Source organism: Tiliqua scincoides, chromosome 3, assembly GCF_035046505.1.
Source record: "Tiliqua scincoides isolate rTilSci1 chromosome 3, rTilSci1.hap2, whole genome shotgun sequence".
In the NCBI taxonomy this organism is placed as follows: domain Eukaryota; kingdom Metazoa; phylum Chordata; class Lepidosauria; order Squamata; family Scincidae; genus Tiliqua; species Tiliqua scincoides.
The window spans coordinates 136,220,374-136,237,537 of record NC_089823.1 but is presented as its reverse complement, the minus strand read 5'-3'; the positions used below and the strand labels follow the sequence as shown (position 1 = coordinate 136,237,537).

Below are 17,164 nucleotides of genomic sequence, written 5' to 3'. Positions count from 1 at the left end.
GTGAGTCCACCACTTCTGTGCAAGGGACAGGTCTGAACACAGGGAGGAATGTGAAAACCCCAGGATTCGGGGTTGCACATCACATGGAGGAGTCTTCCTGATGTTCAGATTTGCCATCTGCGGGTGAGTTAATATAAGCTGGGCCTGACTCACAAGAACATACAGAACACAAACCAAGCACAGCCAGCTAGCAGGAACATACTTTCATAATGAATAAAGCCCACCCCCAACAGGACAGGAGATTAACCTATTTCTGCCCACCCCACAGGTGTACATTTGATCCCTTTTGTGTGTATGCAACATTGGACAGAAACGGCTTATTAATGATAGAATTCATTTCTAATTCATTTTAGAAATGAATGTATATTTTAATTACAAATCAAAATTTGTACAGATAAACATTTTTATTTGTTTGATCCACAAAATGCTGATCATAGTATAGGAATTAAGTTTTGTTGCTTCTACAAGATTTTCCTGTGATCTAAAGACAGGTAGGGTAACTGAAGATGACATATAGGAGGCTAATGTACATGAAACCTTTACAAGTTTTAACAAGGTTGCTGGTTACTTTGGCAATTAACCTCCTGCTTGTACAGTTAAAGAAAAATGGTATTTCAGTATTTCTTCCTATAGAAGAATTACTTTAACAGAACTGCCGATAAATATCAGAGCAATCATCTTACAGATGTAATTCTCCACGTTCAAATGCAACAAATCCTTCCCACATTTTTATAGATAATGTAGTTCTTAAAAACTTCTAGTTCATGCACCATATTGCCCTGCAGCTTCCTGGTCACGGTGAGCCTATGACCCACCAAAAATTAGGTCATGACCCACAGTTTGGAAAACATTGCACCTGCCTATTGTTCTTGAAACCTTCTTCCTTTATGTTAGGAGGGAACCAGTGAAGGGAGCTTGCAGCAGAGACTTTCTAAGCTCCATTATGCTTCTGATACATCAAGAGTATGATGATGCCCAATTTGTAATAATACATTATTTATTTTAAAATATTTTCAAAATAATTTGTTTTCACTAGTCTGATTCAGAATTGGGTTAGGAAGAGTTCACCTATCACTACAAAGTGCTTTTGCAACTCCTGTCATTTAAAAAAGAACTTTGTCACGGGGGACGACGACGACGACAACGACTGCATTTCTAGACACACATGTCCAAAACTAATTTCAGCTCATGAAACCAGCTATGCAGTTCTTTGGGACCAGGCTGAAGACTGCAGACTAAAATTATAGCTTCCTTCATATTTTCCCTTTGTTCTAAATATGGAAAAAAACAAAGTGGAAATTATGAAAATGTGGCCAAACGCACAGATGATTTGGTCCTGTTTTTTCTCCTCTTGAGCCGCAGGCATAGTTAATTTACAGCTGCCTTTAAGTTGCTCACAAGAGATTCAGAGTCTTGTAAACAAGCCCCTCTGGAGATGAACAAAGGCAGTGGTCATTTGCTCCCTTAGCTTCAGATTGCAAAGAATTCCCGAAAAGCTGCCAATATTTACATATGCAATCGCTGATTCAATCTTTTATGTGAGATCGAGACCATTCAGGGAATAGAAAAGCCTTAGGAGTGGAATTCCAAAATGGCATGTTTATGTGTTTCACTCTTTTCTTGGTACACTCTTGACTCCAATTAAGGGAGTTGTAGGGTTTGTGAGTTCAGAGAACTTCCTTGTATTCCAGAGAGTAAGCTGATTGCTCACATACAACCTTCCAGCAAAATGTTCCAAACTCAATTCACAACACCTGGATTTCTGGAAAGCATCCTTAATTATTATTTCCTTGAGGTCCCTTTGTACATGTTAACTAACAAAGAGAGCCAACAGTGTCTTGCTTTAGAGCCAGCTTTCCTGACCCTTGACAGTTTTCTTCTCTCATTCACCTGGGGTGCAATCTGGTCAAAGTTAAATACTTCTACCTCCCATTGATTTCAGAGTTCCTTTAGGGCCCAATCCTATCCAACTTTCCAGAGCTGATGCAGCCGCAATGCAGCCCAAGGTAAGGGAACAAATGTTCCCCTACCTTGAGGAGGCCTCTGTGACTGCTGCCCTCCATGCAGGATGCAGCTCATGACTTCCACTGAAATCAAAGGGACCCAAACATGCTTAACTCTGGATGAATTATGCCCATATACTGCTATTTGAAATCCAGGGCACATTGTTTATCCACTGAATTTTAATTTATATAAACTGTGAAAAGATCTTGGCAAAATGGATCCTTATAAGCTATGAACCCACCTAAAAGCAACATTTCCTCAGACTCATTAAAATAACAAAATCCAGCAGTGCTAGAGCAACTCAGTGGAGCATACTTAAAGGAGTGTTATTGGCAGATCACAGAAGTAGGACTCTAAAATAATTATACCTGTTAAACTGCAATAATTTTTTTAAAAAATAAGGGCTGAATCCTATCCAGCTTTCCAGTGCTGAAGTAGCTGCAATGCAGCCCCTTACCTTGAGGAGGCCTCCGTGACAGTCCCCCCACCTCAGGATGCAGCACATGCCCCATTGGCACAGACAGCTACATCAGCAATGGAAAGTTAGGTCCTTAATTATCTAAACTATATAGGGAGCCCTCCATAACCATAGGTTCAGTACCTGAGGATCTGAATAATCGCAGGTTCTGAACCCGTAGGCTGGGCCATCTGTAGCCCAGAGCTGTGCTCTGGTCAGATCTGGAGGCGCTTCTGAGGTTCTAGTGTCGTGGTTTTCTCCCTGGCACTCAGAAGGGCCTCCGGTCGGGTTCGGAAGGATTGGGTCTTACAAAATCTGTTGATTCCAACATCCATAGATTTCAATATCCATGGGGTTTCCAGGAATGGAACCCTTGCGAATAATAAGGACCGTGCTGTATCCATTATATTTAATATTATTTAATATTTTCCAACTAAGAACAATCAAACAAAGCAAGTTTTACAGTAAAAGACAGTAAAAAGTATTATATATTTGCAAAGAACCTTTCTGAAGTTGGCTAAAAACTGACAAATTTTTTCACATATTGAATATTTCACACAATTGATAATTTTCTGAATGTTAGCAGATTTTCTCTTGTCAATCTTTGACTAAATAGGTTAGCTGCATCATCATTTCAATGACTAAGCATCAACCTTGATTTTGAAAATAATAAGTAACTTTTGATACCATTGACCATGGTATTCTTTTGGATTGCCTTGCCGGCTCAGAGGATGTTTTACAGTGGCTTCAGTCATTCATGGAGGGCAGATTCAAGAAGGTGGTGCTGCAAGATTTCTATTGGCCAGCGGTGTTCCATAAGGTTCCATTCTGGCCATCTTGCGTTTTAACATGTACACAAAGCTGCTGAGGGAAGTCATTTGGGGTTATAGAGTTGGGTGCCACCGATATATGAATAATACTCAGCTCTTTTGTCACATTTCCACCATTAACCAAGGAAGCTGTGCAAGTCCTGAATCAGTGTCTGGAGTTGGCTATGGGCTGGATAAGAGCTAACACACTGAAATGAAATCTGATCAAGACAGAGGTATTTTTGGTTCAGAGACCTGTGACATAGGAATTTGAATCTCCATCCCTTGCTTTTTAAGCCTTAACCCTCTGCAAATTAACAACCTTGGAAACTGACAATTCCTTGAGCCTCTGAAAATTGACAACCCTGGATCCACAGTGTTGAAGTTATGAAGTTCACACTCTAGTATATATCCTTAGAAAACATGGTTGTTTTTCCTTTACCTGATGCATACTTTATTGAACTGAGACAATATTCAAAATACGAATCCTCTGTAACTAAATAACAATCTCATTTGTTGCATGTGCTCCTACAGAATGTTGGAAAATATTAACTTTGTCCTTTGGAATCGAAAACTTCAAGATGTTCAAAATAGTTCCTTTACCATATGTGCCATTTTTCATCTAATTCTTGAAATTTATTTTTACTGCAAATGTGTATTTTTAATTTTTAATTTTTTTTAAGAGGAAAATTAGAACTGATCCTCATCCTGCTCACTAAAAAAAATTAATGTTATGTAAATGTGCACTAATACATGTACTTTACATAATGTAAAGGAAAACATGAAGAATTAAAATGCAAAGTACAGTATATATATATATTCAAATATTTTTTACCAGGAGTAGAAGGGGTTATTAGGTTTCTCAGAAATCATCAGTATAACATGCAATTGTCTCTTTAGCAATAGTGAAGTTAATCATATTTTTGTTGAACTTGCTAAGTGTTATTTAATAGATTCATTTGCTTTCCCAATAGAGCACCTCTGAAAGCCTGCTTAATATATTAAAATTGTAATTTTGCCAAGTACACTATTCTCATCAGGAGCTCAGAAGAGTGGTGCATTCTCTCTAGAGCGCCAGCAGAGCAGTAAAGAGTTCTAATAGCCTCACAACAAAGTTTAGCACCTTGCAATCATTCATAACAATACGTTCTTTTTTTCTTTTTCTTTTTACCTCTGTGGTTGGTGAGGTCTCTTGATCCAGATGGCAGTGGAGTATAGTGTGGCTGAGGAGACATGGAGGCACCATCAGTTGAAATCTGAAAGATGAGAACAGTAAATAGCCTAAATAAAAATCAGATGGTAATCTGGATACAGTCATACAAACGCCAGAATGCTAGGTATGAGATAGAAAACGAAGCAATGATTGGCTCTGTCAAAGCATAATTCTCAGCTGATCCACATGGTGAGCACATTCTCATTCATTCTTAAAATCTTTCCCTGTCCATTTTCATTTTCAAAGTTCTCGCGTCTTTTCTCTAGCGATACCTCAAATCCTTCCCTCTCTACATTTTTGTCTTAAACCTTCCACATCCTGACATCCCATAGAGTTACAGAATACCATAAACTTAGCCAAAGGTTCATTTCACACACTAAGGATATGTTTGGAAGGCCAAAATAAATGTGGGACCTCCCCTCCTGATTGTCCCAAACGGGCAACAGAGGGCCCCTTTGACTAGGCAGATGTCAGGGGTAGCACCTGAAGAATGTGTCTGCATCTCTCTATCTTTCAAACCACATGAACATGAGCACCTAGTTTTTCTGATCAACTCATTGAGTCGATACACCGAGACATAACTTGTACTTTGGGTCTGAGTGACTATTGTTCATAGAACACTTATATACACTCCAAACGTTTCTCTTTATCAGGGGAAGTGCCCCTTTTCTAGTACACATCCATTTATCACTGCTCCTATTTTTGCCTTTTGGGCATGACTTTTAAAAGTGTTTTAGTGAGAGATACTAAAGTTTTTCCTTCAGAGTTCAGGCCCATCTTTTCCTCCCCTGTGTCACTAGGAAGTTAGATTTCTGAGTGAGAATGGAAGCAACTTGTCTCTAGTGTACCTCCCTATAAATGGTTATAGCCTGCAATAATTTCACACACAAGCTCCTGTGATATATTTTGAACCATCGACAACATATTATAGAATGATTTGTTTAACTCTCTAGTATTGAAATACCTGCACCATCACCCTGCCCTGCCATGCACTGAAACCTGAATTGGCAGGCTCTGACAGTTTGCCAATCCATTTTGGGAAATGGAGTATGAAGCACAAGGATTTGGTTCGTATTACTGTGTGCAATCTGGAGGATACCAGCTTATCTTGTTCTCACAGAAGTTCATATATTCTCTGGAGATAGCCCCACCCCAGTGCTAGCACCAGGTTGCTGGGGCCTTGAGACAAAGCCCTGCATTGAGTCCCTCTAGATGCTCCTGTTCAACCTAAAGATTTAGCAGTGGTTCGCAAACTTTTTAGAGGCTCCAGATATTGCTGCACGTTTTATAAATGCCAAAGGGTGTGGCTCTAATTGCAATTGGGCAGCAGTGCTGACCCACTGGTAGGTCCCAGAACCACAGTTTGAGAATTGCTTTATTAGACGGTACCTCTGCCACTAGTACTTAAGAGTTCAGGGGTTGATCCAGTTGGGTAAGCCCTTTGAAGGGGGTGGTCCCCTGGCCAACCTCAGATGTCACCCTTGTTCCATCTCTTCAAGTTCCAGTTTTGACCACTGGAAGTGCCCCACTGCCTTGTAACTTTTCTCAAAATAGACTCCTAATTATCCCCAAAATATAAAGTGTATGGAATGCATTAAATAAATACTTCAGGTAATATATTAAGTAAATTATAAGTATTAATTTGGAACAATAAATATCAGGCTATAACATTTACTTAACTGCCCCCCAAAAATACCAAAAAAATACCAAATCAACTTTATATTAGCAGCACAAAATTAAATTTTAACACATTATTTTCCCCAGAAAAGTGGAAGAATGTTAGATCTTACTGTATTCTCCAACAGGCATCCTGATAAGCAAGATCTTGATATTACAAAACGGCATTGTTCAAAATCAGAGAACAGATCCTTTTGTAAGTCAATATCAATCAATTACAGAGTGCATTTTAAGTAACCAAACTCAGGTAAACCAGGCACAGAAAGATAATTACAGCTATTGATAATTAAATTCATCCTTAGTTGCAGTGTTAAAATCTATGCTTTTCCATTTGAAAGTGTGCATTAAAAAACAAACATACCTACAAGGACAGACCATTTTGTCTCCGACACTGTGTTGGGGGGCCGGGGAAAAAAATAAATAATTTACATTTAGAATTTGAATAAATATACATATGTTTACATAAATAACTATATTAAAGATGAACTTATATGAATGATTTAAGTTCTTGAAATAGCTCAAGGCCTGTAAAAGGCCTTGCACAAAGCAAGACTGGCCTTTCCTTTGCTGCTGCTACTGCATCACAGACGTGAAACAGCAAGCAGTGGAGGAAGCCCTCATCCTACAGCTCATGCAAGAGGTCAAACAGTCTCCCTCATGCTGAGAGCAGATGCATCGGGCCAGTGCGGGCTCCAACAAATCTCCAGAGGGCCAGAGGCTCATTGGAGACTGGGGGGTCCTGAGGGCCGCATTGAGAGGCCTCGAGGGCCGCAAGTGGCCCCAGGGCTGGGGTTTGGGCACCCCTGCTCTAAACCTAGTTGTGCAGTTTCAGTCAGAAATCTAGTAATTGTGTTGATCAGTTACTTAGGCAGAGAAGCAGAAAGTGATAGATTTAGGGCGCAATCCTAGAATTGATTTGGACTGGCACAAGTCCCTGGCACTGGCCCAGGAGGGTCACAAACGTGCCATAAGGTATGTTTGCGCCTCCTTGAGAGGAAGCCAGGCCAGTGCTCCAAGAAGCATCAGTCTGCGGAGGCTGACACAAGCCTCTGTGCTGGCTTCCTCTCTGAGGCTTGTGCCGGCCCAGCTGGGCCAACGCAAGCTGCAAAGATGGGCGTGGGGGAGGTGGGAGGGAGGCTTTCCTGGGTGGGGGGAGGGCGGGCAGTACGTGGTCCCGGGGGCCAGCAGACAAGGAGAGGGAGGCAGGGCTGGGATCTGGCAGTTATGCAGGATCCCAACCCCTGTTCCTGGGGAGAACAGAGCGGCTTCGAGCCGCTCTACTCTCCTTGGACTTGTAGCACTTCCAGAGGTGGTGCAAGTCCAAAGAGAACCATAGGGGCCAGCAGCCCTTACCCAGGGGTAAGGGAAAAAATTTCCCCTTGCCTCTGGCTAAGCCGCTTCTGGCCACTATCCTGCGCTGGATACAGTGCAAGCCTCTTTGCTTGCCTGTTCCAGCACAGGATAGGATTGCGCCCTTATTTTCCTCTAGTCTTTTTACCCCACGAAACCACTGATTTACCAATTTGGCCAAATAATAATTTTTAGGATTTGAGTAAACTACAAACCATTTTTCATAAAGGTTTTTGGTGGTGTCAAAAAAACCAACTCCTTTTTCAAATATTTCGTTGGCACTCCTTGCAAAAATGTGTGACATTGCCATCAGCGATGTTATCACTGGGCCAAGTAAAGTTGGCTGTGTTTTTTTCCCCCCTCAGTAGAAGTGTTTTACAGACATCATGCTCAACTTGTTTTGGATGGTGGTTTTTCATCTGATAGCCTTCTATCATAGTCTCAGTCTCCATTGCTTCATGTTATGTATTAAAACATACTCTTTTTGAACACAGTAAGGGATATGGTTATACAAGAAGCCAGAGCCTTAGCATAAACTGACATCATAGATTTTGCCATAAAAATAAATAAACAAATGTCCTGACTGACTCATCAATGCCCTGCCCAAATGCCTGGAACTAGAAACATGAAATTCATGATAGGCATGAACACGAAATAGATAGGCAGTTATGTGGGACGGATGTGAATACAATAATATTTTTCACAAACGCACACAGACACACAAAATCTCAGCAGTAGGCAAAATGGGATAACTGATTTACTACAGATAGAAATCGGATAAGAGGGACTATCCTTAGTAAACAAGGTCAGTTAAAGCATATGCTGTCTTTCTATTTGAGAACCAATATGAACTTAAGAAAGTCATCCTGGTTTTAGACGGCCCAGCAGACAAGCCTGATGTTTCAGTGAATCTAAAACTGTATGCAAAGCACAGGTCCATACAGTACACTATATTTTGACTTTGTCTGCAAATCCAGAGTAGTATGTTTAAGCTTTTGTCACTTATTTAAAGAATGACCTCCCCCCCACCTCCACGTTTCTCCAACGGATCAAAAAAGATGATGCAGCTCCATTTAGACCTTTCAGATATTTTCTGTCTGCTCAAGGGCTCTTAGTTGAAACCCTGATAATAGCAAAGATTTCTCTTCAGTACTTTTAATCTCAATTTAGGCTGTTGACAGTTTGATGATAGCTTTTCTTAAAATTACTGGAAGGAAACTCTGCCTTTTCAGCAAATACCACTGATGGATCAAAATTCAAGAACTTCGAAAAAGGATACTGGAGTGAAGGGACAATTTAGCTTTACTTTCCATGTTAAAAAAAAGAAAGCAAAAAGGGTTTCTCATAGGGCATTTGCTACTATTTTGTGCATCATTCCCTGTTAAAAGAATACAACCGTCTCATTGCCTCCGCACTTGGCACTTGTTACAAATGCTAGTTAATTTAATTCCTCATTAATACTGTTAGTCATCACTGATGACTGGCTAAAAAATGCCCTAGTTAAAATAAGCTGAATATAGTCTAACAGCCCAATCCTAAACTACACTGGTTCAACCAGGCTGTATGGCCTGTATTGCATCCAAAGCAGCTTACGAGGTGGCTAGAGGTCACCTTGAGTTAAGGGGATATATTTCCCCTTACTTTGAGTAAAGCCCCAGCCACCCTCTCCCAGCCAGTGCTGCCCGAGTAGGCACAAACATGCCTTATGGTACATTTGTGACACACTGAGCTGGCACAGGAATGGCTGTGCCAGCTCACACAGCACAGTTTGGATTGTGCTATAAGTGAAACAAAACCAAAAAGCAACAATGATTTCCCTTTTGAAACGGTTAAATAATGTGCCCTTACCTATTTTCCCAAAATAAACTTTAACAAATTAATATTCTTTAATATTTGCCACAATGTTTTGATTCTGACAGGATTGATGTGTGACAGCTCATGTCTACAGACAGTTCTGACAGCCACATCTGAAGTTTCAGTTATGCTGCAGAAGTGACCTTGAATGGAACTTGCTGACAAATAAAGATGGCATAGGGTGAAAAAACTGGCAATTTGTTTAGCAAACAATGAGTGAACTGTCACCATCCCAGCCATTCCAGGTATAACCTGAATGACCTGAATTAATTGCTCAGATTTGCCAATGTCCAGAAAATTGACCCATCAGTACTGGGTCTAGTTTCCTTCCTGCTGACCCTTCCACCATCAGTGCATAAAGTAAGACGGGCGTGTGAGGCCTCCCTGTGGGGGGAAGGAAGGGCCTGCCCGGCTGTTCCGAGGGGGACCCCCTTGTGGAGGCGTCAGACTAGTTCACCGGAAGAAGGGGGGCTTGTGTCACCCCATTTCTCCTCTTTGGGTTGGCAGCATTTGCCAGTCAGGACCAGGGACTACTAGCAGCAGATCCTCCTGCCTGCTCTTCTAACTCCCAACTGCCTTGTCATCCCTGGCCTCCAGGTTTATGTAGGGCAGACCCCTCCCCTTTGGCCCCTCCCCTTCCCTCACAGGGATGGTACAAAAAGGGCATGTCTCTAGGACTGCCCTCCCCTGGGATTACCACAATTCCTCCCCTTCCTCTCTCTGTTTCCCTCTCACCTCCTCTCACCTGGAGCTGCCAGGGTTGTTCCTGAGAGGGCTGGGAAGGCTGCTGCCTCTGTTCTGGTCTCCGCCTTTGGGGGGTGGGCTGGTACTGCCCACCTGGGTCCTGTAGCTCTGCAGATGACGTCGGGAGGTCCAGCTGTGGGCCCCTGATGTCATAGCCAGGTGCCCTGCCCGGCAAGGCAGGTCCCTGCTGGTTGGGCGAGTGAGTGCTCCCCTTTTCCCTGGAGGCAGGGGAGGGGAGGCTGCCTAGCAGCCGAATGGCCTGCATCCCGTCTCTCCCCTCCCTCCTCCAAGGCGGAGGGAGAAGCGGGGGGTTCAGCGCGCAGTTTTCCTCTGCTGCGCTTTGCCACCTACAGGAGTGCCCAGGCAGCATATGGGGAGGTGGCCCCATGTTCGACCGGCTTCCTCCCTGATTCTCTGGCCCAGAAGCCTTCTCCCTGGGTAAGTTGGGGACCTGTGGGAGGAGGGGAACCCAGACAGGGCACAACAAGGAAACCATGATTAACTGCCTAGATCAGGAGTGTTGAACATAAGGCTCATGGGCCAGATACAGTCCGCGGAAGCTCTTTATCTGACCCTTGGGGTCTCCCAGCACCACCATCAGCTGCTTCCAGTTGCTGAGCTGTACGGATGTATCACTGCTGAAGAAGTGGCTCATGAGTTAATTGCACTCTCCCTTATCTTGAAAATATGATCAAGATTTACGTATTTTCTCTTCTGTCATTTTCAATGAATAAGTTCCTAAATGGGGGGAAAAGTGCTTATTTCTGGTCATGACCTCCTCAATGACATCAATTCCTACTTAATGACATTACTTCTGGCCCTCAGCATGCAACATGAATGCTATTTGGCCTGCCATATGAAACGAGTTTGATACCCCCTGGCTTAGATATTGAAGGCTTTAACTGAGGCCCTGAACCCTTCTGTACACACATGGTACATCAGTATCTGGTAAGCATCTCAGAAACTACAGCTCCCAGAGTGTGGACTCATCCTTGCTATAACCATGCAGGTGAGGGAATGTCCATGGTACAAGACCTCAGTGCAGACTTCAGGTCACAAATAAAGTAAAATAAAATAATGAGGAGGTGTAATGAGCCTTTCATAGCTTAAAGACAGCACCAGGGTTCTCCATTTCTGAGCCCTGGTATACAGTGATGGCATCAGTGCTCCATGCTAGAACCTACAAAGGTGCTAGGAGTCTGAAAGTATTCAATGACAGAGATGATGATAGAGAGCAGGAATCAGATAGAAGGTATTTTGTGGAACAGAGACTAAGGGATAAGAGAAGTCTGCCAAAGATAAGCTGGCACTAAGGAGGAGATTCTCTGTACTTTTTGAGGTTGTGCTCAGTGTTGCTGTAAACTCAACTGTCTGGCTCCTTAGTGGTGCAGATGAGTTAGGGTATGTGCAAGAAAATGCAAGGATTATGCAGTGCAACCCTGAAGACCATTTAACAAAGCAGACCAACAAACTTGTCAAGACAGACCCAAAGCTTCTCTATGCTTTGCAGCATGTTAGACCAGTGTTTCTCAAGGCACTACTGAAAATACAGAGCTGAAAATATAGGGTATAGAGCTGTTGGGCAGGGTGGGATCCCTGTGGGAGAGAGGCATGGTGCTTTGCCCGAAACATGGGACGCTGAAAAGGGAAGAGAGCTGTGTGGTTGGAGAAGGATCCAAGTCTGCCTTCTGCTTTGACTTCCAAGCTGGAATGTTTGAATTCTGAGCTAAGCAAAATAATAGCATGAGAGTGCTGTGTGATGGGAGCTTGGTTGATTGTGGTTTAGGTTTGAAGCCTAAATTGATGGTGTCAGTTTCAGCCATGACATCACTTCCAGGTTAATGACATCACCTCTGGTGGATCCCAACAGATTGTCATTCTAAAAAGTGGGTCTTGGTGTTAAAAAGATTGAGAATCACTGTATCAGACAACGTAAAATGCTAGCACTTAATGGCAATTTTTCAGTAAGTTCTTCAAGGAATCTATAAAGTTGTATGAACAACAGAGTACTCAAAAGTACCGAGAAATTCTCAATCCTAAACACATATGGAATAAGAACTAAACACATACACCATCTGTACTCTACTCATTTAAGAGCTTTCAGCTCAAATCTGGAGAGGCGGAGTACACTGAATTTACCGTAAATTTGCACTGGGGGCAATTTCAGCAGAAATGAGGACCCTGGGGCAAACTTATTGGATGACAGTAGTAGCAATGTCCATCTATTCTTTTTAAAACTCTGAGGAGGAAACTGGTAGTGGCGCTCTTGCTGCTTACACCTTCCCTGCCACAGTCTCCACCCTGTTCCCCCCTCCCTACCCTGTTCCACCCCTACATCCCGCTTGCCCCCACACTAACTTACGGGTGCCATGGGCTGTGGTGGCAGCCTGGCCACACTGAATGGTGTGCCACCTGTTGTGCCAGCTGTAAAACATGCTGAGCTGCCAGAACGTGAGTCATAGTGGCACAGCAGTCCATTAGGATTGTGCCCAAACTCTTTGATGGAGAATGGTTGCACTGCAGGTTTCCCTGCTCTACTGAAACTCACAATGGAACTGCACCATGTTGTGCATTTTGCCTTACTAAACCTTAATGGAAGAGGCGGTGGCAGAAGTGACGTAGCTAAGGGGGGCAGGAGGATACAACTGCCCTGGGTACCACACCTTGAGGGGGTGTCTTAAAGATCTCCAAAAGGAACTTCTGGTTTTCACAGAAACTTGAAGTGCCTTTCGGAGGTCACCAGAAGGTGTTTTAGGGGCCTCCGAAAGGCAATTCTGGCACCCTGGGTGTGCGTTAAAAATGTTTCTGCCCTTGGGCTCCAGATGCCTTAGACGTGCCACTGGGCAGTAGCAATGCACAGCAGCTTCTCTCAGTGGCAACTCTGACGTGTAGTTCTAGCCTGTATGTGAAGAGCAAATTAAATTCTAGCTGTAAACCAACAGCCTCTCAAATGGCCACTTTCTTGACAACCCTACAGTATCTGAGTTGGAAATGTGCTTTAAAAAAAAAATGTTGTGAGCATTTTATTTGCACATCAGCACTGGCAATTGCTTATGAAAAGTAAGATTCTGTCAAACCATTTGTCTTGCTTTATAGGATACTGTTGCTGTATTCCAAGGAGACCTGTTAATGGTGGTTATCTTTCCAAATGCCTCAGCTTGCGGTTCTGCCTGCCTGGATGCTATGTTCTCTTACCTTTGACTCTTTAAATATTTATCTAGAATATGTGAGAATTTGTGCTCATTTCTATGGCATACCATAAATTCTTCACACATGCACACACATCAATAACCATAATGGCCACTAATATATTGCACCTGACAAAATTTTACAACACAGGAAGAAGAACAGTAAGTCAGCATCCTCTCTGAGAAGGATTCAGAGCATGCAGTGAGCACTTACAGAAGGGACACTGAAAATCATTAACTGCATTCACACACAACCTTCATTTCCACCAGTGAATATATTAACCATGACAAACTTCTCATTAAAAAAATTTAAAAAAAATATGAGCCAGTGAGGTACAATGTGGAGAATGTTCGACACTTTGGTTTGAAGTGCTGCTTAGCCGCTCATGACCCCAGGAACACAAAGCTAAGACAGCCACCTCAGGCTGTATGTGTTTAGGCTACAGGAAAATTCAGGGTAAATAAGGGAATGGGTACAGGAATATGCAATTTCGCTCAGTTGGCATGAAATCAGACCTGCATAGAAGCTTCACCTTCTGCCTTCACTGAGAGAACAAAACAGAATGTGCTGCATTTTAGCTTCTAGGACAAGCTCATGACCTCAGGGATATTGAGCTGGGGAGCCACTGGGTCTACATGTTGATATAGCTTCACCTTAACTTGGTTCTGAGTGCCTTTATGAGAGGGGAAAATGGGATAACCTCAGTATGCTGGCCACCATTCTCTTTGTATGAATGCCAAGATACCAACATGATGAATAAAATAAGCAAACAGGGTTAGGCAGGCTGTGCAGCATGGCCTTTCCCAGTTTGAAGAGACACTTTGCCAACAGTCTGAGGCTAAGAGGCAAAGAAGGAAGGCCCATAGCCAGGGAGACAGACCAAGGACAGACTGCACTTGCTCCCGGTGTGGAAGGGATTGTCACTCCCGGATTGGCCTTTTCAGCCACACTAGACGCTGTGCCAGAACCACCTTTCAGAGCACGATACCATAGTCTTTCAAGACTGAAGGTTGCCAATACAGCTGTTGTAGATATTTCCTGACTGATAGTAGCATAAATCAAAGACAGGAAGACAGGTGAGAAAGCTGTCCTATTGTGGTAGCTACAGCCTGATTCCAATATAAACATTTGTCTAAAAATTGTTCACTTAAGTTCAAGTACTTAAGCTTAAGTTCACTTAAACAAGTACTCCACATGACAAAAGTTTCACAATGCATTGCAAGTTGCATACCACGAGTGTGCATCACGCTTTGGCAACCCACAAAAAATCAGGTTGTGGCTCAACAGTGGGTCCCAACCAACAGTATGGGAACCACTGAGTTAACACATTCATAGTCCTAACAATGCCTTTCTACCCTTGAAAGTAGACAAACAGGTAGGTTTCTACATAAGAAAATAAATGGACACAAAACTGACATAGACAATAGCAGTATTCATAAATCAGAGAGAAAACATTAGAACTTCAACCATCTCACTCTGCTGTTGAATTTAATGGCATCAAACGTATACAAGATTTCAAAGGGAGAAGCCAGTGTGATACTGCTGAAATAGAACTTACCAGCACATTCAGTGTGAACTTAGTATAGATCAGGGGAGTCCAAAGTTTTTGGCAGGAGGGCCACATCAGCTCTCTGACACTGTGTCGGGGGCCGGGGGGGGAAGAATTAATTTACATTTTCAATTTGAATAAATTTACATAAGTTTACATAAATGAATATATTAAAGATGAACTTATATGAATGAATGAAGGTCTTGCAATAGCTCAAGGCCTATAAAAGGCCTTGCAGAAAGCAAGGCCAGCCTTTCCTTCACTGCCACTGCTGCATCACAGATGTGAAAGAGCAAGCAGTGGAGGGAGCTCTCATCCCACAGCTCAGGAGAGGTCAAACAGTCGCCCTCACTCTGAGAGAAGTTGCATTGGACCAGTGCGGGCTTCAACAAATCTCCAGAGGGCCAGAGGCACATTGGAGACTGGGGGCTCCCTGAGGGCCGCATTGAGAGGCCTCGAGGGCCGCAAGTGGCCCCCGGGCCGGGGTTTGGGCACCCCTGGTATAGATTGGTGGTACCTTCTCCCACTACAGAAAGTGACAGTCCCTCAGTAACTGTAAAATTAGCATACCAATTCAGACAGAATGACCAGTGACTGCTGTTATGAATGGGTCCCACTGTGCTCCTCTTGTATACATCTTCTTTGCATAGAAATGTGACAGGCCTATTACCACCCACTGCATTTCATGGCCTTTTTTACCATAGGGTTTTTTTCTCATTTATCTCCCCCAACTGAGGATAACACCTAAAGCATCTGACAGAATGGGCTTTAGTCCACAAAAAGGGCATGCCACAATAAATCTGCTAGTCTTTTAAGTTGCCACAGGATTCTTGGCTGTTCTTGCTGCAATGGACTAAGATTGCTACCTCTCTGGACAGCTATGATATAAATATTATATAGTTGACAATTTTATTTATCAGCTTGAAGGATAGGAAGGAAGAAGGACTTCTGCTTTTTAAAGAAGGCACATAGATCTTGTCTTCTGGTAAGCTAGTGCAAGCTAAGTCTCAAGCAAGAGGAAGGTCAGAGTCCACTGTGATTTATAACTAGCCTTTGATGTTATGATTCAGAGGACCCAACAGGTGGCACGCCATCACTGCACAGCCTAGGTTTTTTTGGCTTTGCTTGTTAACAGACTTTAGGAGTTTATTTTTCATTCCAAACGTTGCAGTGCACAATATACTTTGGGGGGCATCCGTGTTGGTAAACTGGAAGCATAAATTAGTCATAAGGAGTCATTTTAATTAGGATGAAATAGCAGCCATGTGGCATTATCACAAGTGGTCTAATCTTTACAGGCTTAATGAGATGACCTGCTCACCCCACAGGCAAACAGTGCTTCAGAAAGTGATGTCTTGTTTTTGGTTCCAGGTATTTGATCACAGCAGTGAACAACAGTCAAGCATTCCATTAAAGTGAAAACTTTTCACTTTATCAGCCAGAAGTCAGGTCAAGATGCCCCTTAAAGACACCCTTTTGTAGTAACATGCAGACAACTGCTAAAGTAATAAATCTATTAAAATCAATAGAAAGAAGGAAACGTGCTTATTTGGGCAAATTATTAGCAATTATACTGTGAAGGAATTTATTGTGACCACTTGAGCTTTATTATCAATCAATCAAAGAGACAACACGAAAGCCCAAGAGGTATACCATGATAACAGCTTTATCACTGTCTTATCAGAGAAGTGGACCCAGGAGAAGCCAGGCTGACCAAAGGGAGGAGTGTCTAGTGATCAGTATGCCTGCATCCCTTCTTGCTCCCTGCTTCTCCTTTACTGAACCAGTAGCTGAATGGGGGGGACGGGACCTTGCTAGTTTATATCTGCTATCATCATCCCAGGCTACAGAGATCAGTTAAAGGAAAGTCACCTGAGAGAAACCTTCCTCCCAGTAGAGTACTGAACCCATAGGGTTCTTATTAATCAAATCCACAGTGGAGTCTGTAGATGAACAGACATGGCAATTCACTACACGTGAACATGGACCAGACAAACAAGGGGTCAAAATGTAAATAATTTATTAAAGGTCTAAATGAAAAGAGAATTGAACAATATGGGGAAAGAAAGGTGGGTAGTAAAAGTACAAGCAGGCTGATAGAAAGTGCCTGAGCGTGGTTGGAAAGCACAGAGAAAACATTTCACCAAATGGATGCAGTAATCAGTAATGCTCAGCAGATGGAGCTAGGTTCAAAACACCCAACCCACAAAGTCCCCACACATGTTGTGAGCACAAACGAGTGAAGTTAGCAAAGTACCTGAATGGAAAATAATAGACCAAGCAAAAATAAATTCCCTGACCACAATCTAGTTAGAAAC

General features: G+C 42.8%; 1 protein-coding gene across 1 annotated transcript in view; it reads right to left on the bottom strand.

The window, feature by feature from the left end:
- LRMDA (leucine rich melanocyte differentiation associated) overlaps nucleotides 1-17,164 on the bottom strand; it is a 923,478-nt gene that overhangs the window by 143,099 nt on the left and 763,215 nt on the right. The window contains exon 6 of the mRNA XM_066622155.1: nucleotides 4,442-4,526. Within this exon, the coding sequence (XP_066478252.1) occupies nucleotides 4,442-4,526 (85 nt within the window). The remainder of the gene's footprint in view (nucleotides 1-4,441; nucleotides 4,527-17,164) is intronic.